The sequence below is a fragment of the Bufo bufo genome, chromosome 2 (assembly GCF_905171765.1).
Source record: "Bufo bufo chromosome 2, aBufBuf1.1, whole genome shotgun sequence".
In the NCBI taxonomy this organism is placed as follows: domain Eukaryota; kingdom Metazoa; phylum Chordata; class Amphibia; order Anura; family Bufonidae; genus Bufo; species Bufo bufo.
Window position 1 is genome coordinate 766,600,928 of NC_053390.1, and position 25,432 is coordinate 766,626,359.

At 40.3% G+C, this 25,432-nt stretch overlaps 1 protein-coding gene across 2 annotated transcripts in view; it reads right to left on the reverse strand.

The window, feature by feature from the left end:
- LOC120990317 overlaps positions 1 to 25,432 on the reverse strand; it is a 563,944-nt gene that overhangs the window by 306,216 nt on the left and 232,296 nt on the right. For both annotated transcript variants that reach the window (XM_040419049.1, XM_040419048.1), the window contains exon 7: positions 11,651 to 11,793. In XM_040419049.1, the coding sequence (XP_040274983.1) occupies positions 11,651 to 11,793 (143 nt within the window). The remainder of the gene's footprint in view (positions 1 to 11,650; positions 11,794 to 25,432) is intronic.

Genomic DNA, 25,432 nt, shown 5'->3' on the forward strand with positions numbered 1-25,432 from the left:
TTGGCTCTCCAGTACCCTGGCCTTGGTTGATACACAAAGAGAAGGCCTCCTGGTCATAGCGGGAGACTTTAACCTCGCCTTCAACCCTCTCACTGACACTTCCTCAAAGAAATCCTCAGTCTCTACAAAAGCTCTTAGAGTGCTACATACTAAACTGTATAACATGGGTATGATAGACATATGGCGCTGCCTTAACCCTGAATCAGTGGATTACTCCTTCTATTCCTCACCTAACTCCTCATACAGCAGGATAGATTACATTTTAACCCCAAAAGAAAACCTACAGCATTGCTCAGATAGGAGACATCACACTTTCGGATCACTCCCCTATATATTGTACTATATGCCCAGAAGTCAAAAACAGTAGATATACAAACTGGAGACTTAATGAATCCCTGTTGGGTAATTCTAAACATAAATCGCAAATACTATCCTTCTTGGAAGAATATTTTAGATTAAACAATACCCCTGAGATATCCCCCCAGATACTCTGGGATGCCCACAAACCTTACATCAGAGGCAGATTGATCAGCCTCTGTTCTTATTTAAAGAAAGAGTCTGAAAAGAAACTAAATACTCTTCTGTCCAAAATCCACTCTGTGGAAAAAGCTCATAAACAGTCCCTACTCGCTCATCAATTAGCGGAACTCTCTTCTCTTAGAACACAACTGAAGAACTTATTAAACGAGCGTTCAGCTAAGTTCTTCCTGTCGGCCCAGCAAAAAACCTTCGCTCACGGAAACAAAGCATCAAAATACATGATGCGTAGAATAAAACAGAGAAGAGACTCCCGTTATGTCCAGAGCATTAAATCCCCCATAGGTACTCAGCTTTTCAAAGCAGAAGAAATAGCTGATCAATTTAAACAGTTTTATGAAACTTTATGCAACCTCCCTCCTCCTGCTCTTCCAAACATCTCCCTAGATAGAGAAGCCAATATCAAATCTTTTTTAGACACCCTCAATCTGCCGTCCCTAACTGCTATACAGCAAGAATCCTTATCCAAGCCATTTACCTCCCTGGAGTTAACAGCTGCCATCAAATCTACCCCCAAAGGAAAGAGCCCTGGTCCTGATGGCCTTCCGATATCATACTATTCGGCCTTTGGAGACCTATTAATCCCCTTTATGCTCCCCATCTGTAATGGTGCTTTAGCCGGCCAACCTCTTTCCTCAGACATGACGAAAGCTACGATTACAATAATCCCTAAAGAGGGTAAAGATCTCACGTCTTGCTCCAATTACCGCCCCATATCTTTACTCAACGTTGATCTCAAGCTTATAGCTAAAATGCTTGCCACAAGACTGCAAAGCCTCCTCCCTCTCTTGATACATCCTGATCAAGTGGGGTTTGTTAAAGGTCGGGAGGGGAGGGATAACACCACTAAAATACTGAATGCCTTATTTTATGCTTCACATAAAGCTATCCCTCTGGTCATGATCGGCACGGATGCTGAAAAAGCATTTGATAGAATCGATTGGACATACATTAAACTGATTCTCTCGAAATTCCAGTTGCCTTTAAAATACATAAATGCAGTGTTCTCTATGTATACAAATTCTTCAGCATCCGTGTCGGTCAATGGACTCTTATCCTCTCACTTTACAATAAGAAATGGTACGAGGCAAGGCTGCCCGCTATCCCCCCTCATATTTGTCCTGGTTATGGAATCTCTCCTACAAATTCTTAGACAAGACAAGGAGATCAAAGGCTTGAGGGTTGGTTGTCAAGAATTTAAATTAGCGGCCTTTGCAGATGACTTATTGATCCTAACCACTAACCCCCATATTTCTATGCCCAGAATCCTGACAAAGCTCTCCTTATTCGGCTCACTATCTAACTTTAAAGTAAACCCCTCGAAATCTCAAATTCTCCACATAGGTCTTTCTCCCTTGAGTCTTTCCTCCTTACGAGCAAACTCCCCCTTCAATTGGCAGACCCAATTATTAACATATTTAGGTATCAAGATTTCTCCCAAATTGTCTGAACTATTTAATTTGAATTATAAACCTCTTCTAACATCTATACAAGCCCAAATAGACTCAATTGACTACCCATACCTCTCTTGGTTTGGTAGGAAAAACATCCTAATGTCCCTAATTATACCCAGACTTACTTACTTAATGCAAGTACTCCCTATAGAAATCCCTAAATCCTTCTTTGTTTCTCTAAATAAGCTCATTCAAAAATTTATTTGGAATGGTAAAAATTCCCGCATCTCATTTCTCACACTTACAAGGTCCAAAGCTAAAGGTGGTATCGGACTCCCAGACCCGGAGGCTTATATGAAAGCCATACAACTCTCTCGAGTGGTTGATTGGATCAGAGATCCACCCCATAAATCTTGGCCCATAATAGAGAATGCTTTCCTGTCCTCTCCCATCAGAGCCCTCCTATTGGCCGATAAACTACCTTCCTCACTTAGTACCATTCCAAACCCTCTTATTCGCAACACATTGAAAGTATGGAAGGGTCTCTCACTTTGCTCCAAGAATTTAAACCTGCCCTCCCCTCTTCTTCAGATAAGAGATGTTATTAATCTGGCTCCTAAAGACTTGAGAGATAGCTGTCCCCTGATTTTAAGATCTCTTGAAACTCCCATCTCCCAACTTCTAGACCCAAATGGGTGTATACTCTCTGACCCAGAAATCTGTAAAGTGCTGACCACACAGATCCATAACCCAGTCCTTATGCGCTTTATCAGAACCGAATCTCTTCTCCTTGCAAAAAAGACCCTCCCTTCCAACACTATACACTGGTTTGAAGAATTAATAAGCTGTAAGAAATATCCCTCTAAAACCATCTCCACAATATATAAAAATTTGATATCCCCCCTACAACACTCAAACCTGCAGTGATTGGTTTGTGGGAGAGAGATCTCCAGCGAACCTTGACTCCTCTAGAAATTACTAAAGCCTTAATTTCCCCTCACAAGATCTCCAGATGCGTTCGTATCCAGGAGAATAGTTACAAGGTCCTTATGAGATGGTACAGAACCCCCGATATAACATGCCTTTATATACCTAATGCTACTGATATATGTTGGCGCTGCTCCAAAACCAAAGGCTCGTTCTTTCACATCTGGTGGACATGTAAGCTAATTAATCCGTGGTGGCATAACATAATCAATCTAAGCAATCAGATTTGCCAGACTTCCTTCCCCTGCGCACCAGATTTAGCATTGTTATCCTTGGGTATGAAGGGAGTTAATTCATCTAAGTCCTCACTCTTCTCACTTTTGATAGCCGCTGCTAGACTCTTATTACCGACCCACTGGTTGTCTGCTGAAGTCCCTAACTTGGAACACTAGATAAATAGGGTAGATCAGATCTACAGAATGGAAGAAATCTCTCATTGGGAATCTCACACTAGACACACCTTTCTCCAGATTTGGTCCCCTTGGAGAGGCTATAGGAACTTCTCTTAGATACCTCCCCCCATTTCAATGTTTCGGGGCCAGTACCTAAATTCTACTTCAAAGTCTCTCACGCGTACATCATGTCAGTCTTATGTCAGTCTTGCCTCAGTCTTACTTTAGTCAGATTTTAGTGCTATCTTAGTACCCTGTCACAAAGTTATACTAACTTATTGTTAGTGTTATTGTTCTTTTTTATTTGACACTTGCCTTTATGTGGCCATACAAGCTTCTCTTTACATTTATAATTGCAAAGTGTGTATATGACTGTTAACCATGGATACTTTATATGTATATCATTACACGCTATATAACAGTCAATGCTCTTTATTATGACTTTGAATGTAAAAATTTAAAAAACAATAAAAATTGTCAATATAAAAAAAAAAAAAAAAAGGAATTTGGGCCCCTTTGCGCATCTAGGCTGCAAAAAAGTGTCACACATCTGGTATCGCCATACTCGGGAGAAGTTGCGCAATGTGTTTTGGGGTGTCATTTTACATATACCCATGCTGGGTGAGATAAATATCTTGGTCAAATGCCAACTTTGTATAAAAAAATGGGAAAAGTTGTCTTTTGCCGAGATATTTCTCTCACCCAGCATGGGTATATGTAAAATGACACCCAAAAACACATTGCCCAACTTCTCCTGAGTACGGCGATACCACATGTGTGACACTTTTTTGCAGCCTAGGTGGGCAAAGGGGCCCACATTCCAAAGAGCACCTTTAGGATTTCACAGGGCATTTTTTACATAATTTGATTTCAAACTACTTCTCACTCATTAGGGCCCCTAAAATGCCAGGGCAGTATAACTACCCCACACGTGACCCCATTTTGGAAAGAAGACACCCCAAGGTATTCCGTGAGGGGCATGGCAAGTTCCTAGAATTTTTTATTTTTTGTCACAAGTTAGCGGAAAATTATGATTTTTTTTTTTTTCTTACAAAGTCTCATATTCCACTAACTTGTGACAAAAAATAAAAACTTCCATGAACTCACTATTCCCATCACGAAATACCTTGGGGTGTCTTCTTTCCAAAAGGGGGTCACTTGGGGGGTAGTTATACTGCCCTGGCATTTTAGGGGCCCTAATGAGTGAGAAGTAGTTTGAAATCAAAATGTGTAAAAAATGCCCTGTGAAATCCTAAAGGTGCTCTTTGGAATGTGGGCCCCTTTGCCCACCTAGGCTGCAAAAAAGTGTCACACATCTGGTATCGCCGTACTCAGAAGAAGTAGGGCAATCTGTTTTGGGGTGTCTTTTTACATATACCCATGCTGGGTGAGAGAAATATCTCGGCAAAAGACAACTTTTCCCATTTTTTTATACAAAGTTGGCATTTGACCGAGATATTTATCTCACCCAGCATGGGTATATGTAAAATGACACCCCAAAACACATTGCCCAACTTCTCCTGAGTACGGCGATACCAGATGTGTGACACTTTTTTGCAGCCTAGGTGGGCAAAGGGGCCCAAATTCCAAAGAGCACCTTTAGGATTTCACAGGGCATTTTTTACACATTTTGATTTCAAACTACTTCCCACACATTAGGGCCCCTAAAATGCCAGGGCAGTATAACTACCCCACAAGTGACCCCATTTTGGAAAGAAGACACCCCAAGGTATTTCTTGATGGGCATAGTGAGTTTTTATTTTTTGTCATAAATTAGTGGAATATGAGACTTTGTATGGAAAAAAAATAAAATTTAAAAAATCATCATTTTCCGCTTACTTGTGACAAAAAATAAAAAGTTCTATGAACTCACTATGCCCATCAGCGAATACCTTAGGGCAGGGCTGGCCAACCTGCGGCTCTCCAGCTGTTGCAAAACTACAACTCCCAGCATACAAAGACTGCCTACAGCTATCAGCCTACAGCAGGGCATGGTGGGAATTGTAGTTTTACAACAGCTGGAGAGCCTCAGGTTGGCCAGCCCTGCCTTAGGGTGTCTACTTTCCGAAAAGGGATTATTTGTGGGGTTTTTCTACTGTCTGGGCATTGTAGAACCTCAGGAAACAGGACAGGTGCTCAGAAAGTCAGAGCTGCTTCAAAAAGCAGAAATTCACATTTTTGTACCATAGTTTGTAAACACTATAACTTTTACCCAAACCATTTTTTTTTTTACCCAAACATTTCTTTTTTAATCAAAGACATGTAGAACAATAAATTTAGAGAAAAATTTATATATGGATGTCGTTTTTTTAAAAAAAAATTACAACTGAAAGTGAAAAATGTCATTTTTTTGCAAAAATTTCGTTAAATTTCGATTAATAACAAAAAAAGTTTAAATTTAAAAGTTAAAATGTCAGCAGCAATGAAATACCACCAAATGAAAGCTCTATTAGTGAGAAGAAAAGGAGGTAAAATTCATTTGGGTGGTAAGTTGCATGACCGAGCAAAAAACGGTGAAAGTAGTGTAGTGCAGAATTGTAAAAAGTGGTCTGGTCATTAAGGGTGTTTAAGCTAGGGGAGCTAAGGTGGTTAAAGGAGGAGGTAAAATCCTTCCAGAGAAGGAAGATCTGTTCTATAAGAGAAGCTATGAGTTTGTTGGGGACGTTAACGGCATGCATTCCCTCAATAACCTGGAGTCAGTTTAATTTCCGCGCCATTCAATCCTGGATTCTGGAGATCTGGGACAAGCAACAAAAGTCCCTGAATCGGACGGTTCCCATTCCAGGTTCTGTGAAGACTTTGCCGTGCTGGTGGAAGATTGACAGGAACTTCTCACAAGGGGTAGCCTGGAGAAAATCACCTCATATTCATATCAAAACGGACACAAGCCTGTTGGGCTGGGGAGCAAAAATTGGAGACTTTTATTACCAAGGCTCCTGGCCCCTATCAGTAAGCAGCCAGTCAGGGAACTGAGTGCGGTGTGGGAATCCTTAAACATGGCGAGAGAGATTCTTCAGGATCATCACCTAAGAATCCTTTCAGACAACACAACGACATTGACTTACCTCTCACATCAAGGAGGAATGAAATAAAAAAAATATATTTAAAATCTATCTGTGGGATCCACCTCAAAGGATCCCTGAATCAGGAAGCAGATGCACAATAGACCAAACAGAATGGTCCCTAAATCTGGAGGTCTTCAAAATGATAGTCGACAGATGGGGGGCTCCAGACATAGACTTGTTTGCTTCAAACGACAACAGGAAGGTGAAGCGATTCTGTTCCCTAGATCCCAGGGGCAATCCTTGGGCGATAGACGCATTTTCCGCGACATAGGACTGGAGTCTGTGTTTTGCGTTTCCACCAATAACAATAATTCCAAGGGTGATTTAGAAAATCCAACAAGAGAACTCAACAGTAATCCTGATAACCCCCTTCTGGACGAAAATGAGTTGGTTCTCTTCCCCCAGAAGAGACCCTTGGACCCTTCCGCTTAGGAGGAACCTTCTATATCAAGGTCCCATTCTATATCCTCACCCAGAATTCTTAAGACTAACAGTTTGGATCCGGAGGTCAAATTTATGAGATGGCAAGGCCTTTCAGACAAGTTTATATCTACAGTCGTGGCCAAAAGTTTTGAGAATGACACAAATATTAGTTTTCACAAAGTTTGCTGCTTAACTGCTTTTAGATCTTTGTTTCAGTTGTTTCTGTGATGTAGTGAAATATAATTACACGCACTTCATACGTTTCAAGGGCTTTTATCGACAAATACATGACATTTATGCAAAGAGTCAGTATTTGCAGTGTTGGCCCTTCTTTTTCAGGACCTCTGCAATTCGACTGGGCATGCTCCCAATCAACTTCTGGGCCAATTCCTGACTGATAGCAACCCATTCTTTCATAACCACTTCTTGGAGTTTGTCAGAATTAGTGGGTTTTTGTTTGTCCACCTGCCTCTTGAGGATTGACCACAAGTTCTCAATGGGATTAAGATCTGGGGAGTTTCCAGGCCATGGACCCAAAATGTCAACGTTTTGGTCCCCGAGCCACTTAGTTATCACTTTTGCCTTATGGCACGGTGCTCCATCGTGCTGGAAAATGCATTGTTCTTCACCAAACTGTTGTTGGATTGTTGGAAGAAGTTGCTGTTGGAGGGTGTTTTGGTACCATTCTTTATTCATGGCTGTGTTTTTGGGCAAAATTGTGAGTGAGCCCACTCCCTTGGATGAGAAGCAACCCCACACATGAATGGTCTCAGGATGCTTTACTGTTGGCATGACACAGGACTGATGGTAGCGCTCACCTTTTCTTCTCCGGACAAGCCTTTTTCCAGATGCCCCAAACAATCGGAAAAAGGCTTCATCGGAGAATATGACTTTGCCCCAGTCCTCAGCAGTCCATTCACCATACTTTCTGCAGAAGATCAATCTGTCCCTGATATTCTTTTGCACAGAAGTGGCTTCTTTGCTGGCCTTCTTGACACCAGGCCATCTTCCAAAAGTCTTTGCCTCACTGTGCGTGCAGATGCGCTCACACCTGCCTGCTGCCATTCCTGAGCAAGCTCTGCACTGGTGGCACTCCGATCCCGCAGCTGAATCCTCTTTAGGAGACGATCCTGGCGCTTGCTGGACTTTCTTGGACGCCCTGAAGCCTTTTTAACAAGAATTGAACCTCTTTCCTTGAAGTTCTTGATGATCCTATAAATTGTTGATTGAGGTGCAATCTTAGTAGCCACAATATCCTTGCCTCTGAAGCCATTTTTATGCAACGCAATGATGGCTGCACGCGTTTCTTTGCAGGTCACCATGGTTAACAATGGAAGAACAATGATTTCAAGCATCACCCGTCTTTTAACATGTCAAGTCGGCCATTTTAACCCAATCAGCCTGACATAATGATCTCTAGCCTCGTGCTCGTCAACATTCTCACCTGAGTTAACAAGACGATTACTGAAATGATCTCAGCAGGTCCTTTAATGACAGCAATGAAATGCAGTGGAAAGTTTTTTTTTGGGATTAAGTTAATTTTCATGGCAAAGAAGGACTATGCAATTCATCTGATCACTCTTCATAACATTCTGGAGTATATGCAAATTGCTATTATAAGAACTTAAGCAGCAACTTTTCCAATTTCCAATATTTATCTAATTCTCAAAACTTTTGGCCACGACTGTACTCTCAGGTCCAGTAGGAAAAAAGTGACGTCCGCCATCTACTTGAAAATTTGGAAGAGGTTCTGCTTCTGGTCGGGGGAACCATCTCTGAACCTCGAGAAGCCAAAAATACAGAAGATTTTAGATTTTCTTCAACAATAACTTGATCTAGGTCTCAGACCCTCTACACTGAAAGTGCAAGTATCGGGACTCAGCTGTTTTTTCGATTCGGACTTAACCAATCATAGATGGTCAGGAGGTTCATGAGAGCAGCGTCTAGACTGAGGCCCACGTTGAAAACACAAGTCCCTTCCTGGAACCTTAACACCGTATTGAATGGCCTAACAATGAGCCCAATTAAACCTTTGGAAGACTGCCTGCTCAAATTCCTATCTTTTAAGACAGCCTTTCTAATTGAGATCACGTCCGCAAGAAGGCTGGGTGAAATCCAGGCTATTTAGATTATAGAACCTTACCTTAGAATCTTAGAAGATGGGATAGTGCTTAGACTGGACCCAGGGTTCCTTCCCAAGGTGGTGTCAAATTTTCACAGAGATCAAGAGATTATTCTCCCGTCCTTCTGTAATAACCCCAAAAATAGCGGGGAATCTACCTTTCATTCTCTAGATGTTAGATGTATGGTTTTTAAATACCTAGAGGTTACTACAAGTTTCAGGAAGTCTGATAGTCTTCATATTCAGTTCTCAGGGAAAAACAAAAGGTGAAAGAGTATCTAGGTCCTCCATTGCCAGGTGGATAAAGAATACCATTACCTATTGCTATAGTATTTAGGGGTTTTCTTGTCCTGTTAACTTAAAAGCTCACTCAACTAGAGCTATGTCTTCTTCACAAGTAGAGAAAGCGAGTGCCTCTTTGGAAGACATTTGTAGAGCAGCAACCTGGTCCAGTATGCATACTTTAATAAAGCACAACTGTTTAGATTTCTCCAATACTTCTGAGTTGTCTTTTGGACATAAGGTCCTCCAGGCAGTAGCCCCCCCCCCCCCTTCCCTCCTTAATCTTATAATTTTGTACATCTTCTTGTGAGGCGTCATGGTGATGAAATAGAAAATCTTTATTAGACTTAACGGTAATTCAGTTTCCATGAGATCACCATGACAGCCCATTAATCCCTCCGAGTTTATTATCTTAGATTCTTGGATGGTATGAAGTACAGTAATAACTAGTGTTGAGCACGAATATTCAAATTGCGAATTTTTATCGCGAATATCGCAACTTCGAGAATTCGCGAAGAATAAGAATATTTGCCTCTATATTCGTTAAAACGAAATTTCGTTTCCTTTTAAGCTAATAAAACAATAGAAATATAATTTATTAGGCCCAATGCATTTAGAACAACTCACATATTATAAATCGCACACAAGCTGTAAGCAAAAGCAGCTAACAGTAGTTTGGATGAGCCAGCTAACCATTACACGAACAGAATTATTTTACGAATTTAATGGTAGCGAATTTTCACATACAATATAAGAAAGAGTCAAAATTATATGAGTAACTGAACGCTTTTTACATGTCAAGTGAATTCTCGGCACGGTTGCTTGTCATGGAACATAACCTAGCCTTTGCGAAAAAAAAAAAACGTCTTTACAACATGCGATCCGCACACAAGCTTTAAGCATTAGCAATAAGCATAGTAATACTTGACTGATGAAATGACTCGAAATTTTTCGAAAATAGTGCTATATACGAAAATCAAGAATATAGCACTATATTCGAAAAATACGGCGTTCAGTTATATAATTTTGACTCTTTCTTATATTGTATGCGAAAATTCGCTACCATTAAATTCGTAAAATAATTCTGTTCGTGTAATGGTTAGCTGGCAGCTAATGCTAATGCTTAAAGCTTGTGTGCGGATCGCATGTTGTAAAGACGTTTTTTTTTCCCGCAAAGGCTAGGTTATGTTCCATATATATAGATTGTAATTCAGCTAATATAGTGCTATAATTATTATTTTTTTGCTTAATTTTTTTTTGCCTCTTCTGCACTTTAGTTTTGGGAAATATGTACACTATTAAAAAAAAGAATATAGCACTATATTAGATAAATTGCAGTCTATATGTGTATTTTATGAATATTATTAATATTGCTCTAACTTCATCTTTTAGAATATTCGTAATATTGCTCTAACTCCGTCTTTTAGAATATTACGAATATTCTAAAAGACGAAGTTAGAGCAATATTAAGAAATTTCGTAAAATACACATATTAGCCTAGCCATAGTCATAGGAACGTTGCCTTATACAGAAAAAAAAAATTAAAAAAAATCGCGCGAATAATTTATTCGCATTTTTTCGTGCAAAATAAAATAATTACGAATATTCGATTTCGTCGAAAATAATATGAATATTCATTCGAATATTCGCAAAATATTGCGAAATCGAAAATGGCACCTCCCGCTCATCACTAGTAATAACTTCTGTTCCTATATTATTATGTTACTATGTTTAAATCTCTACCTACTCACTCTTTAGTAATTTTGGAAGCACTGGTGTATGGTGGAGGGTTTTAACCTTTCTCTGTTCCTGCCCCTACAGAGGTCAGAGGTCAATCTCCTTGTGAGGCCGTCATGGTAAGCTAATGAAAACCAAATTACCAGTAAGTCTAATTCTGATTTTCTGGGTAACTACCCTTTAATAGAGCTGGGCAAAGAAAAGTTTGACTGCTTGAGAGGCCTTGGTCAGGGTACTATTTATCCTTATGGATAGCACCAAGTACATATGAGGAGTATTGTAAGCCAGTCAACACTGCTCCGGGTTTCTGGGAAAAATATATGAAATTTAGGATATCTTACATCTGCCGGCATTAGATCTTTTGGAGGGTAAGCTAATTTGAATATCTTCCCAGAAATCAATCAGAGGGTTGCATGGCCTACAATACTATGCATACTGGACACTCTCCATAATGAGAAAGTATGTCCCCCAGATAATGCATAGTCTCTCTAATCTTCAAGGACAAAGGATCTTTTCATAAAGAAAATAGGAAACCAGGGAGAGTTATATACTACGTTTCAGGCCAATTGGAGCATATTTGATTCATACCACAATTGATTTATTTTTCTCTCTCAAAATGCATCACAAAAAAATCTGAATCGATTTGCTAATAAAAAGAAAATGTATACAAACAGTTTAAAAATGCATATGAGGGTGGATCAAATATATTACCTTCTTCCGTTATGACAAGCTCATAAAGTTGTTCTTGAAGTTCTGATTTAGAAAAATACTCCACTTTCATTTCATATAGAGTCCCATATCGCAAACGAATAATACACTTTGTTGTAGACTCATGTCCTCCTTGATTGCCTTTCCTGTTGAATAAACCATAGCGATATTATGTAGTCATCATTAAGTTTAGTCAATTATATTTAACTTAGGCTCTCATAAACCCTAAAATACCTCTCTACATTATTTATTATTATTATTATTATTATTATATTATTATTATTAATATTATTATTATTATTATCATTATTCATTCCATGGCGCTGTACATCAGAAAAGGGGTATACATACATAACAAAAAAATTCAATAAGCATGAACAAGACAAGTTAGAAACTGGTACAGAAGGATAGAGGACCCTGCCTGCGAGGGCTTACATGGGAGAAGGTGAGGGTAATGTACAGATGCAGCAGGGTTAGCACTCCAGCTCTTAACTCAAATTTCTTAACTCATCGCGTTATCTTGAGACAAAACCATTGAAAAGCAATTGAAGGTGTTTGCTTAGATTAGATAACACAACTCTCAGAAAACAGGAGTGTTAACTCTACTCCATCTGTAAGCTGGCCAGCTAGGCCCTGTCCTAGGTTGCTAGTATAGCTTATATGTGTATACAGCTAGACCTGCCAAAAGCCTTAATACAGTTCCTATGTTTATGTGTTAAAGACAAAAGCAGAGTTATTTACTGTGACATCATGTTTTGGATGTCATATAACTGTTATATTTGGTGTTCACAGAAGCATAAAAAGATAATATGCCTTTCAGATTCATTTTGTAATGTAAGGTAAGCTCAGTGACACAGCGGAAACAACAGAAAGCATAGTGTTAATCTGTTGTTGCTGGGCAGAAGTCTAGACCAATCAAAGACAGCTTTTCACACAGCAAGAGTTTTCACCAATCACAGCCATCCTCACACACAGCCTGTCTGGGAATTCCGCTAGCAAGAGCTGCTAGAATCATTATTCACCAGAGACAGGAGCTGAAGAGACATTCACTCCACTGAGAGCTGTGTTTTTAAGGAAACAGAGAGGCCAAAATAGGTATTTAAATCAGTTATACAATGTTCCTACTGTTAGTATAGTGATTAGTACTGAATACTGAACCAGTTATGTGTGTTTACTTACAGTTCCACCAAATACAAATTGAAAGCTACAAATTGCAAGCTACAATTGCAAACTACAAAGTTCACAATCCAAATTCAAATTCCATATTGCAATCCAAATTGCATACAACCATACCAAATCATACTTAACCAATCTGCAAATAGTTACTGCAAACTGCAAACCCATTTTAGCCAGTAGAACTGTTAGACCTAAGATATACCTCTCAAAGAGATCATAAAGTGCTTAAATAACTTAAAGTGAGAGTACAGATACTCAAGAGAGAAATATATCCACCATTTTATGTTGAATAACAAGATTGAACAGTTGAACCACCATCTTATGCATACCGCCATTTTACGATACTTTATTCAACACGTGTTTTGTACATGGACTATCTGCTGTGGAGGCGGCAGTGTAATATGAAGAAAAGTTGAAGTTAATAAACAAGTTATTTTCAAGCATTTGGTGCGCTCTTTAAACCTACTGTTTCCATAGAACGGCGCTAGAGGAATTACAGAGTAACAGACAGTTTGGTTAGACTAAAAGTCAGAGATACCAAAATTTTTCTAATGCCACAGTGCAAAAGGCACTTCATAGTTCTGCTCCTGCCACAGTGGAACTATTTTGGCCTCAGAGGGCGAAGCGATAGCGCTCCTCAACTTGCACAGTAAAGAGCGCATTAGAGCAACGAAGCGCCAGCATATACCGCTGCGCAGCAACTGTTCCCTGAGTGAGCAAGCAAAAGACATCTCAGCGGAGCTACCATAAAGGCCATATAATGTGTGCATTAGTCAAACTGCAGCCAACTCTTAAAGTGGCAGAACGGCAAAGGCAAAATAGTCAGCGCCAACCCTCCTGCGATCCCTAGAGAGAGAAAGACACATGGTGGGAGGCCAAAGTCCAGAGCTAGAGTGCCTGCACCGCTATCCATGGATAGACCACGTACTGAAGCCAGCTAGTTTCCCGCCACTAGGCCCAAAGCCTGCAGCATATCCAAGCCAGAGCATCACAAGTCACCACAGAACATTGCATCATATCAAGAAAAGACATGACTCCCTTAAGACAGACATTTGTTCCAGCACCCTTAAATCACAGTATTCTGCTCTTCAGAATAAGGTCAGAGATTTCCTTTTATTACTTATCATTGCATATAGGCTTTGGCATAAAGAGAAATTTTTGTGTTCAGAAATAAGAGACTTTAAATAAAAACAAAGGACAGTTTGTAGTACACGGACTCTAAAGCATTTAAAGTGAAAGTCATTTATTGCCTGCATTTATCATGCAAAGATAGATAGAGTAGATGTTGAAGAGCAAGGGAACCTGTCTGAGGTAGAAGAGTCTGATATAGCATTAGTCTTGCCTCAAACAAATATAGCCCAAGCAGATGAACTAAGACATTCTTCACGTGCCAGAAAACCGACCCCAAAGATGCTGGAAAATTTGGAGCAAGAAGCAGCACTGAAAGGAAAAAAGTTTGTCAGAATGTATGATAAATGGAAATTATACATTAAAGACATTCGAAAAAAGCTAAAGCAAGAAAGTATAAAAGGGAACTTGAGAGATATGGTAGAGACAGTAGAAGAATCTGAATCAGAGTTTATGGCAGCATTTGTCAACCTGCGGTCATTTACGACACCTTCCCAGGATATTGTAAGGAACATGGACACATGTACTTCGGTCACTAAAGATTTGGAAAAGCTCATGAAAGAACTATCATCTGCAGAAAACTATGATGAAGTTAAAGCAAGAAGTAGAATGAATGAGCTTTTTATGAGGGACTATGATAGGTCCTTAGGTGGTACCACAATCTCAAGTGTGACTTCCTTGAGTCCTCAAATACTTCAGCCAAAAGAAAGGAATTAGCTGAACAACTTGCTGTCAAGAGAGCAGAAATTGAAATGGAAGCCGCCATCGAGGCGCAGCGCCAACTGATGGCTGAAAAGGAAGCTGAAAAGGATGCACAATGCCATCAGATGGAAGCTGAAATCGAGGCACAGCGCCAACAGATGAAAAGTCTGGAAAGGCAGAAAGAAATTAAGATCATAGAAGTCAGACTCAGAGTACATGAGGAGGATATGAGTAAAAGTAGTCATAGGTTCAAATCTGTACTAAGTGAAGAAGCAGACTCCTACTTTCCTACATACTCCCAGGAGAATGGAAGGGAATCTCCAGCATTTAGTGAGAGAATAAGTTATTATCCTTCCATCCCTGCTCAGAAAAACAAAGAGAGGCCTAGTCCAGTGTTAGGAAAAAGGTGTGTGAATTTACCCTCTATCTCTACCAGAAAAGATAAAGAAAAGGACTCACTTAACTCCTGGGGAGCCCAGCTATCACTACACAATTAGCGTGCAACATGAAAGGGTTGGTTCATATCAGTGTTACTTTTTTTTTCTGTCCTGGATAACGGAAACCAGATGGATCAAAATGGAATGCCTCTAAAGGTTTCTGTTTTGAATTCAGTCTTACGAATCCTATTAATTTCTGTTATACCATAGTTACAACCATGGTATAACGGAAAAACAATAGAAGAATTTGTAACGCTGATGTGAACCTGCCCTAACTGTAATCTCTTCACAGTCTTTTTAAAACATCTATACAGAGATATGTCCAGACCACTCAGACGTACAGTCAGGTCCATAAATATTGGGACATCGACACAATTCTAACATTTTTGGCTCTATACACAACCACAATGGATTTGAAATGAAACGAACATGATGTGCTTTAACTGCAGACTGTAAGTTTTAATTTGAGGGTATTTACATCCAAATCAGGTGAACGGTGTAGGAATTACAATAGTTTGCATATGTGCCTCCCACTTGTTAAGGAACCAAAAGTAATGGGACAGAATAATAATCATAAATCAAACTTTGCCTTTTTAATACTTGGTTGCAAATCCTTTGCAGTCAATTGCAGCCTGAAATCTGGAGCGCATATACATCACCAGATGCTGGGTTTCATCCCTGGCGATGCTCTGCCAGGCCTCTACTGCAACTGTCTTCAGTTCCTGCTTGTTCTTGGAGCATTTTCCCTTCAGTTTTGTCTTCAGCAAGTGAAATGCATGCTCAATCGGATTCAGGTCAGGTGATTGACTTGGCCATTGCATAACATTCCACTTCTTTCCCTTAAAAAACTCTTTGGTTGCTTTTGCAGTATGCTTTGGGTCATTGTCCATCTGCACTGTGAAGCACCGTCCAATGCATTTGGCTGAATATGACCAGATAATATTGCCTGAAACACTTCAGAATTCATCCTGCTGCTTTTGTCAGCAGTCACATTATCAATAAATACAAGAGAACCAGTTCCATTGGCAGCCAAACATGCCCACGCCATGACACTACCACCACCATGCTTCACTGATGAGGTGGTATGCTTAGGATCATGAGCAGTTCCTTTCCTTCTCCATACTCTTCTCTTCCCATCACTCTGGTACAAGTTGATCTTGGTCTCATCTGTCCATAGGATGTTGTTCCAGAACTGTGAAGGCTTTTTTAGATGTTGTTTGGCAAACTCTAATATGGCCTTCCTGTTTTTGAGGCTCACCAATGGTTTACATCTTGTGGTGAACCCTCTGCATTCACTTTGGTGAAGTCTTCTCTTGATTGTTGACTTTGACACACATACACCTACTTCCTGGAGAATGTTCTTGATCTGGCCAACTGTTGTGAAAGGTGTTTTCTTCACCAGGGAAAGAATTCTTCGGTCATCCACCACAGTTGTTTTCCGTGGTCTCCTGGGACTTTTGGTGTTGCTGAGCTCACTGGTGCGTTCCTTCTTTTTAAGAATGTTCCAAACAATTGTTTTGGCCACGCCTAATGTTTTTGCTATCTCTCTGATGGGTTTGTTTTGTTATTTCAGCCTAATGATGGCTTGCTTCACTGATAGTGACAGCTCTTTGTATCTCATCTTGAGAGTTGACAGCAACAAATTCCAAATGCAAATAGCACACTTGAAATTAACTCTGGACCTTCTATCTGCTCATTGTAATTGGGATAATGAGGTAATAACACACACCTGGCCATGGAACAGCTGAGAAGCCAATTGTCCCATTACTTTTGGTTCCTTAACAAGTGGGAGGCATATATGCAAACTGTTGTAATTCCTACACCGTTCACCTGATTTGAATGTAAATACCCTCAAATTAAAGCTGACAGTCTGCAATTAAAGCACATCTTGTTCATTTCATTTCAAATCCATTGTGGTGGTATACATAGCCAAAAATGTTTGAATTGTGTCGATGTCCCAATATTTATGGACCTGACTGCATATAAGCAGTTAATTTTAATGTATTCTTAAGTTGGGTTAACATACCCATTACATTTAACACATTATATTGTTGCATTAATATATCAGATACATTTAACACATTATACTGTTACTTCAATAAAGCAGTTACATTTAACGCATTATACTGCTGTTAAATGCTGTTTATACTGTTGCATTAATATACCAAATAAATGTAATGCATTATACTGTTGCCTTAAGAAAGCAGTTACATTTAATGGATTATACTGCTGTGTTAATAAATTCTGTCTGCTCAGCTTCTTATGCATTATAACATACTGCCTGCAGATTGCACTGCATTTTGTGGTGACATTTAGTGATGAGCAGCATAGGCAATATTCGTTTTCACAATATTTCGCTAATTTTTGGCCTAATATTCGCCATAAATTTGCAAATTCTAGATTTTGTGATCTCCAGTCATTATTTTCTTGATTGCGAAAATTGACAATGTAATATGCGCGCATTGCGTGCACAATACAGGCGTGGCTCACTTTGCTACATTTTTCAAGCTGCTAGAAGTTTCCTGAGACTAGAGAAAATGGTTGGCAGCAACTTTCGTGACTGTGAGGAAGAACTCCTGATCACTTTAAGGAATTTTACATTACAGCACAGCTTTTGATTACATTTCACATGCATGGCAGAACAATAGCTTTATATGCAGATAGAGTGCTCCAATATATTCGCGATTGCGCAAAATTGGCACAAATAATGCACATATTTTTTGGCGCAATACATGCAACTTCACATTTTATCAGGTCTGCGTAGATATTACTGATTGGTACACTAAGCATTGATGTGACATCACAGCACTATGTCTGTAGCATGTATGTATGGACAGCAGAGAAATATCTCTCACATGCACATTGCAAATCCACTTTCCTACACTATATCACTATCTAACCTACACTGACTATCTCCCACTAACTATCTGTATTATATATATGAGCTAACTAATTATCTAATGTAATTAAATAAGGATCTAGATGACTCAGCAAATCACAGAGAACAGCAATGACAATGCTCTCTCAGAACTTTAGTGTAGGAGAAACCCAGGTTGCAATCCTCAATGTAATCTATAAGCGGAGGCAGATGTATGGGCAAACAAGCAGAGTAGACCAGGATCAGTACTATGAATATTGTTAAATAATATGTGATATAATATTAATTGGTATTTTATATAAAATATGTATTACACTACACAGTGACACCATTTATAGTGATACACAAGGGTAATGGGAGGTCTGTATGAGGACGTCAAGAAGTATATTTGAAGTCCACCATATATGACAATGTATAAGCCCATACATTACTAAGACACGCCTGTATCTATGGTATAAACAACTGACAGGGACAGACAAGGGGGTTCTTCTTACACTCACTCTCAAGTCTGTTGGGGGTTGTTGTTGCTGGAGAAGATAAAGACACATGGAGCTTGAAGAGAATTCCTGGCCTTAAACAATGATACTTCAAGGACTTTCAACATTCACTCATGGACAATAGATTAAGACCTTTCCTAAACTATTTTTGTAAGTAATCATCTTTTATGACAACCGATAATAAATCGCATTATTCATTTATTTATATAACTCTTGTTGAATCCTGGTAATGAGTCCTCTAGGTGTTCTTTACTCCAAATAAGCATACACTAGATTTGGAGAGGATTACAAAATCAGGTCGATATTTTTTTCATATATAAATATTTTACATTTGGAGACATATTACAATTGGCGAGCTACCATACCGATATATATTCAAGCTTGAAGAGGGGGAAGAGAGAACTCAAAAAGAATTATCAAGCTTTACTAAATCAGAAAATCTAAGAATTAACTTCTGAAGGAGGACAACAAGTGCCAGACATACCAAGATGTGCTGATGACAGAAGCCCAGCCTTGAATCTACTGAGTTTGTGAGTATGGAAATAATACATTCTATTGCTGAAAATAGTAGATTACAATTTAAGTTTATTCCTAGGCAAAATATAGATCTGCAGAAGATATGGTTAGATTTATATGCAGAATGTGAACAGGAAAATAGGAAGATAGATTTTAAGTGTATTTTAGTAAATATAGAGAAAGAGAAAATAAGACATATTTTCCATATGCTGAAGGTCTTTCACAGACTAGTGTCAGATAGATCCATGTAGTGAAGTTCCAACCACAGATGCTGTGATCTGTAAAGATGCATCTACTGAGGGTGGAATTGGCAATAAAGTAGAGGAAAGTAAGAATAATGATGATTTGAGATCTCAGCAGGATGAGATGAAACACATATGTATGCTCTCTGCTGAAGGTGACCTTAATTGTACAGATGAGGAAGGGTCAGTACAACAAGAGAAGACATTGCTGATCTCTGCTGATGGTGACTGTGTCAATAGACAATGACAAGTCTATACACCAGCAGACATTGCATATTAAAGAGGCCAGCTTACAATTAAAATTGCAGAAGCAATTAATGAAACTATGCAAAGAAATCCCCACATATGATGCAAACCTCCATGTGTGCAGGAATTCTGAGATTTTTGAGAGCCACGCAGACAGATTTGAATTATCAAATGAACAAAGGAATAGATTATTTAGCAATGAAACAGGTTGATGACAATGATTCAAAAGAAGGGATTTTTCATAATGATGTACAAAGAGCTGATTTGGCGCACTAGAAGTGACAGCATACCCACATATGAAATCCTAAAGGAATTAAAAATTGGCAGAAAGGAATCCACATTTGGATTTATGTCCATGTTTGAACGGACATACAAAATGGTTATTGAGAATGCCAAACTTTCACATATCATTCACATGTTTGGAAGGAAGTTCACATTTTTAGAGCCTTCTATATTAGTGTTGGCATCAGAGAAACAAACATTATTTCAGGCTGCAAAGTTTCTGGACATTATGAGGAAGCAAATGAAGCCAGACGTGTCTCTATCACACAAGTATAGAGAGAACACAGGCGGATGTAAAAATAGACAGAATCCGGCCTAAGAAGACATATACATGTAAAAGAAGCAAAGATAATCTTTATGAGGAACGCATAAAATTACATGTAATGTTTAGACCATATCATATGATAAAATCAGTCACACACACAAATCCACAACACCAATTGTCATTGAACAGATTTCTGAGGTAGATATAAATAGACCGACTTCAGAGAAGGATCTACAGAGGAAAAAAGATCAGATTTCTAAGGCAGATACCAGTCTAAAGGACAAAGGTATAGATATTCAAAACCAGATGGGTTTTAAATGTAATTATTCTGTTATTGATGAAAAATTAAAGGAAAAGCAGTTAATGGATTTCTTAAATGAACTAAAAGATTTTTACATTTCTAAACCAGTCACATTGAGCAGGATATTCCAGGATCTCATCAATAGAGAGGTACTTAGAATAGGTTTTGGTATTGGCTAGAAATAAGTCTATTGAGGACAGACATATTGCTAATGGTTTTGGTCTGGATAAGGATAATATTTTGTTTTTCGATTAAAGTTAGCTAAATAAAAGTTCTGATTAATTATGAGACAATGCATGACAATTATTATATGGTATATGTTAAAGGGGATATTAATTATTGATATTTATGCAAATCTCAATAATTAATATTCATAAATAGGCTTGAGTCGTCTAGTGATGACTCTGCCTATTTATGCCTAAAATAAACAAACACTACTGCTGATTACCTTACTCTACACTGAACTACCTGCGGCTATTGCTGCGGGGCCTTACTACTACAAAAGACTACACACAGTGCTTAAATAAAAGGTATTTATTAACACACTACACGTTACAGTCTAATATTTGCCTATAAATATATATATCTATATCAATGGAATAGATATATATATATTTATAGCAGCACACAGCAATATAAGTAAACACACTATAACAACACAATAATATGGTCCTAACTACGCTATCACAGTCCCAAGTCCTCCCCAGGATCTAACTACAGTACAATTACAATAATACACTTACATACACACAAATATTGGCAACCCACCCGCCTGGCTACTCACTGTCCCTACGGTATAACAAGGGGTTAAACACACAATTGTGGCACTGCAGGGGTAAATACATGCAGGCCAAGGAACACAGGGTTCTGGGAAAGGCAGGGCAAGGGGTAACCCAGGGTTAACCTGAGGTGATTTCAGGGATACAAGGGTTTAACCCAGAGTTCTGGGATTCCACAGGGCAGGGATGGGGTACAGGGGTTGGTCAGCAGCAGGCTGACTGTGGACTGGGGCAGCAGGGATAATAGGCAGAGTACTGTAGTACAGGGACTCTGCAGCATAGGGCTCTGCTGGGCACTGAAGGGGTTAATGGCAGGGGGCAGTTGGAATGCAGGAGTTAATCTGCTGCTGGGAGTTCAGCAGGGGTTCAGGGCAGCAGCAATGCTGCTAAGGTTACAGGGTCCACAGGGGGGGATGCTGGGCACTGAAGGGGTTAATGGCAGCAGGGGTTAAGGAGGAGGCGATACTTAGTCATCCAGGGTTATTGCAGGACTCAGCAGCTGCTCAATCTCTGCCTCCCTTCTTCCTGCGCTCTTTAGTACAGCAGCTCGACTGCTCGGACTTCCCCTCCTGCTCTCCTCTGGGCTGGTGGAGATCTTAACTCTGAGCGCAGTTCATCGCTGCCTGCGTTCTCTCCTATGGCGGAAGCTAGGGTTTGTTGGAGCACCGGATGCGCTCTCCTTCAGGGGGGGTGCCGGGGGTTCTGCGTCTGAGCGCTGGATGCGCTCTCCTTCAGGAGGGGGTCCCAATCTTGTCTCCTAGCGCAGCACAGCCCGGATGGCTGTCTGCGCTCTCTTCTATGGAGGGGGAGGTAGGGATCCCCACTTCCAGAGCGCAGTGCCGCTGGGGTATTTAAACCCTGGGGGGGATGCCGGGGGTTCTGCGTCTGAGCGCCGGATGCGCTCTCCTTCAGTAGGGGGTCCCGTTCTTGTCTCCTAGCGCAGCGCAACCCGAATGGCTGTCTGCGCTCTCTTCTATGGAGGGGGAGGGGGAGGTAGGGATCCCCACTTCCACTTCCAGAGCGCAGTGCCGCTGGGGTATTTAAACCCTGCGGCGCTCGCTCCCATTTTCCCGCCCTGCAGGCGTGCGCACGTTGGCTGTCGCGGTGATATGACATCACTGCACCAGCCCGCGCTCCCAGGCAGGGGGATCCTTTGATCCTCCCGCCTGTGGAGATATCGCACATCTCTGGCGCTGTAATTACAGCGACGGAGGTGAGCGGCACACAGGGGCATGGGAACTCTTTGTTCTCATGTCCCTGTTAGGCATACCATCTCCGGCACTGCAATAAGCCCACCTACAATATATTATATTATATACATATACAGTTGCAAGAAAAAGTATGTGAACCCTTTGGAATGATATGGATTTCTGCACAAATTGGTCATAAAATGTGATCTGATCTTTATCTAAGTGACAACAATAGACAATCACAGTCTGCTTAAACTAATAACACACAAAGAATTAAATGTTACCATGTTTTTATTGAACACACCATGTAAACATTCACAGTGCAGGTGGAAAAAGTATATGAACCCTTGGATTTAATAACTGGTTGAACCTTCTTTGGCAGCAATAAGTTCAACCAAACATTTTCTGTAGTTGCAGATCAGACGTGCACAACGGTCAGGAGTAATTCTTGACCATTCCTCTTTACAGAACTGTTTCAGTTCAGCAATATTCTTGGGATGTCTGGTGTGAATCGCTTTCTTGAGGTCATGCCACAGCATCTCAATCGGGTTGAGGTCAAGACTCTGACTGGGTCACTCCAGAAGGCGTATTTTCTTCTGTTTAAGCCATTCTGTTGTTGATTTACTTCTATGCTTTGGGTCGTTGTCCTGTTGCAACACCCATCTTCTGTTGAGCTTCAGCTGGTGGACAGATGGCTTTAAGTTCTCCTGCAAAATGTCTTGATAAACTTGGGAATTCATTTTTCCTTCGATGATAGCAATCCGTCCAAGCCCTGACGTAGCAAAGCAGCCCCAAACCATGATGCCCCCACCACCATACTTCACAGTTGGGATGAGGTTTTGATGTTGGTGTGCTGTGCCTCTTTTTCTCCACACATAGTGTTATGTGTTTCTTCCAAACAACTCTACTTTGGTTTCATCTGTCCACAGAATATTTTTCCAGTACTGCTGTGGAACATCCAGGTGCTCTTGTGCAAACTGTAAACGTGCAGAAATGGGTTTTTTTTGGACAGCAGTGGCTTCCTCTGTGGTATCCTCCCATGAAATCCATTATTGTTTAGTGTTTTACGTATCGTAGTTTCGCTAACAGGGATGTTAGCATATGCCAGAGACTTTTGTAAGTCTTTAGCTGACACTCTAGGATTCTTCTTCACCTCATTGAGCAGTCTGTGCTGTGCTCTTGCAGTCATCTTTACAGGACGGCCACTCCTAGGGAGAGTAGCAGCAATGCTGAACTTTCTCCATTTATAGACAATTTGTCTTACCGTGGACTGATGAACAGCAAGGCTTTTGGAGATACTTCTATAACCCTTTCCAGCTTTATGCAAGGCAACAATTCTTAATCGTAGGTCTTCTGAGAGCTCTTTTGTGCAAGGCATCATTCACATCAGGCAATGCTTCTTGTGAAAAGCAAACCCAGAACTGGTGTGTGTTTTTTATAGGGCAGGGCAGCTGTAACCAACACCTCCAATCTCATCTCATTGATTGGACTCCAGTTGGCTGACACCTCACTCCAAGTAGCTCTTGGAGATGTCATTAGTCTAGTGGTTCACATACCTTTTCCACCTGCACTGTGAATGTTTACAAGGTGTGTTCAATAAAAACATGGTAACATTTAATTATTTTTGTGTTATTAGTTTAAGCAGACTGTGATTGTCTATTGTTGTGACTTACATGAAGATCAGATCACATTTTATGACCAATTTGTGCAGAAATCCATATCATTCCACAGGGTTCACATACTTTTTCTTGCAACTGTACATATATGTATGCTGACAAGGGGGCATACATACATCTCTATGTATACACCTACCACTTGGACCTGCCCATGCAAAAAGGCCAATATATATGCATATACAGTTGCAAGAAAAAGTATGTGAACCCTTTGGAATAATATGGATTTCTGCACAAATTGGTCATAAAATGTGATCTGATCTTCATCTAAGTCACAACAATAGACAATCACAGTCTGCTTAAACTAATAACACACAAAGAATTAAATGTTACCATGTTTTTATTGAACACACCATGAAAACATTCACAGTGCAGGTGGAAAAAGTATGTGAACCCTTGGATTTAATAACTGGTTGAACCTCCTCCACCAAATGTTTCCTGTAGTTGCAGATCAGACCAGCACAACGGTCAGGAGTAATTCTTGACCATTCCTCTTTACAGAACTGTTTCAGTTCTGCAATATTCTTGGGATGTCTGGTGTGAATCGCTTTCTTGAGGTCATGCCACAGCATCTCAATCAGGTTAAGGTCAGGACTTTGACTGGTCCACTCCAAAAGACGTATTTTCTTCTGTTTAAGCCATTCTGTTGTTGATTTACTTCTATGCTTTGGGTCGTTGTCCTGTTGCAACACCCATCTTCTGTTGAGCTTCAGCTGGTGGACAGATGGCTTTAAGTTCTCCTGCAAAATGTCTTGATAAACTTGGGAATTAATTTTTCCTTCGATGATAGCAATCCGTCCAGGCCCTGATGCAGCAAAGCAGCCCCAAACCATGATGCCCCCACCACCAAACTTCACAGTTGGGATGAGGTTTTGATGTTGGTGTGCTGTGCCTCTTTTTCTCCACACATAGTGTTGTGTGTTTCTTCCAAACAGCTGAACTTTGGTTTCATCTGTCCACAGAGTATTTTGCCAGTACTGCTGTGGAACATCCAGGTGCTCTTGTGCAAACTGTAAAAATGCAGCAATGTTTTTTTTGGACAGCAGTGGCTTCCTGTAACGGTCACGTCCACACACACACAGGGGGAAGGGTAGTGACCACTGCGCTCCACCCTCACCCCTGGCCCTGCCTACTTGCCTCACGAGTCCTGATGACAGGGGAAAACTGGACGGCAGTCCCTAACTTAGGATATGTGCAGGGAAGACAGACAGACAAACAACAGGACGTGAACGGACCGAGTCAATACCAGGAAAGCTACAAAGTACAAAGGATTAAGCAAAGAATGGTCAGGAGAAGCCGGGGTCAAATACCAGGAGAGCAGAGAAGTACAAGAGGAGTCCTAAGAGAGTAGTCAGGTGGGAGCCGAGGTCACAATACCAGGACGGATGCGCAGTACAGGAGGATCAGGCAAAAGGATGGTCAAAGAACAGGATCAGGTAAGTATTCAGCAGTCCAACAAATAGCCAGGAACCT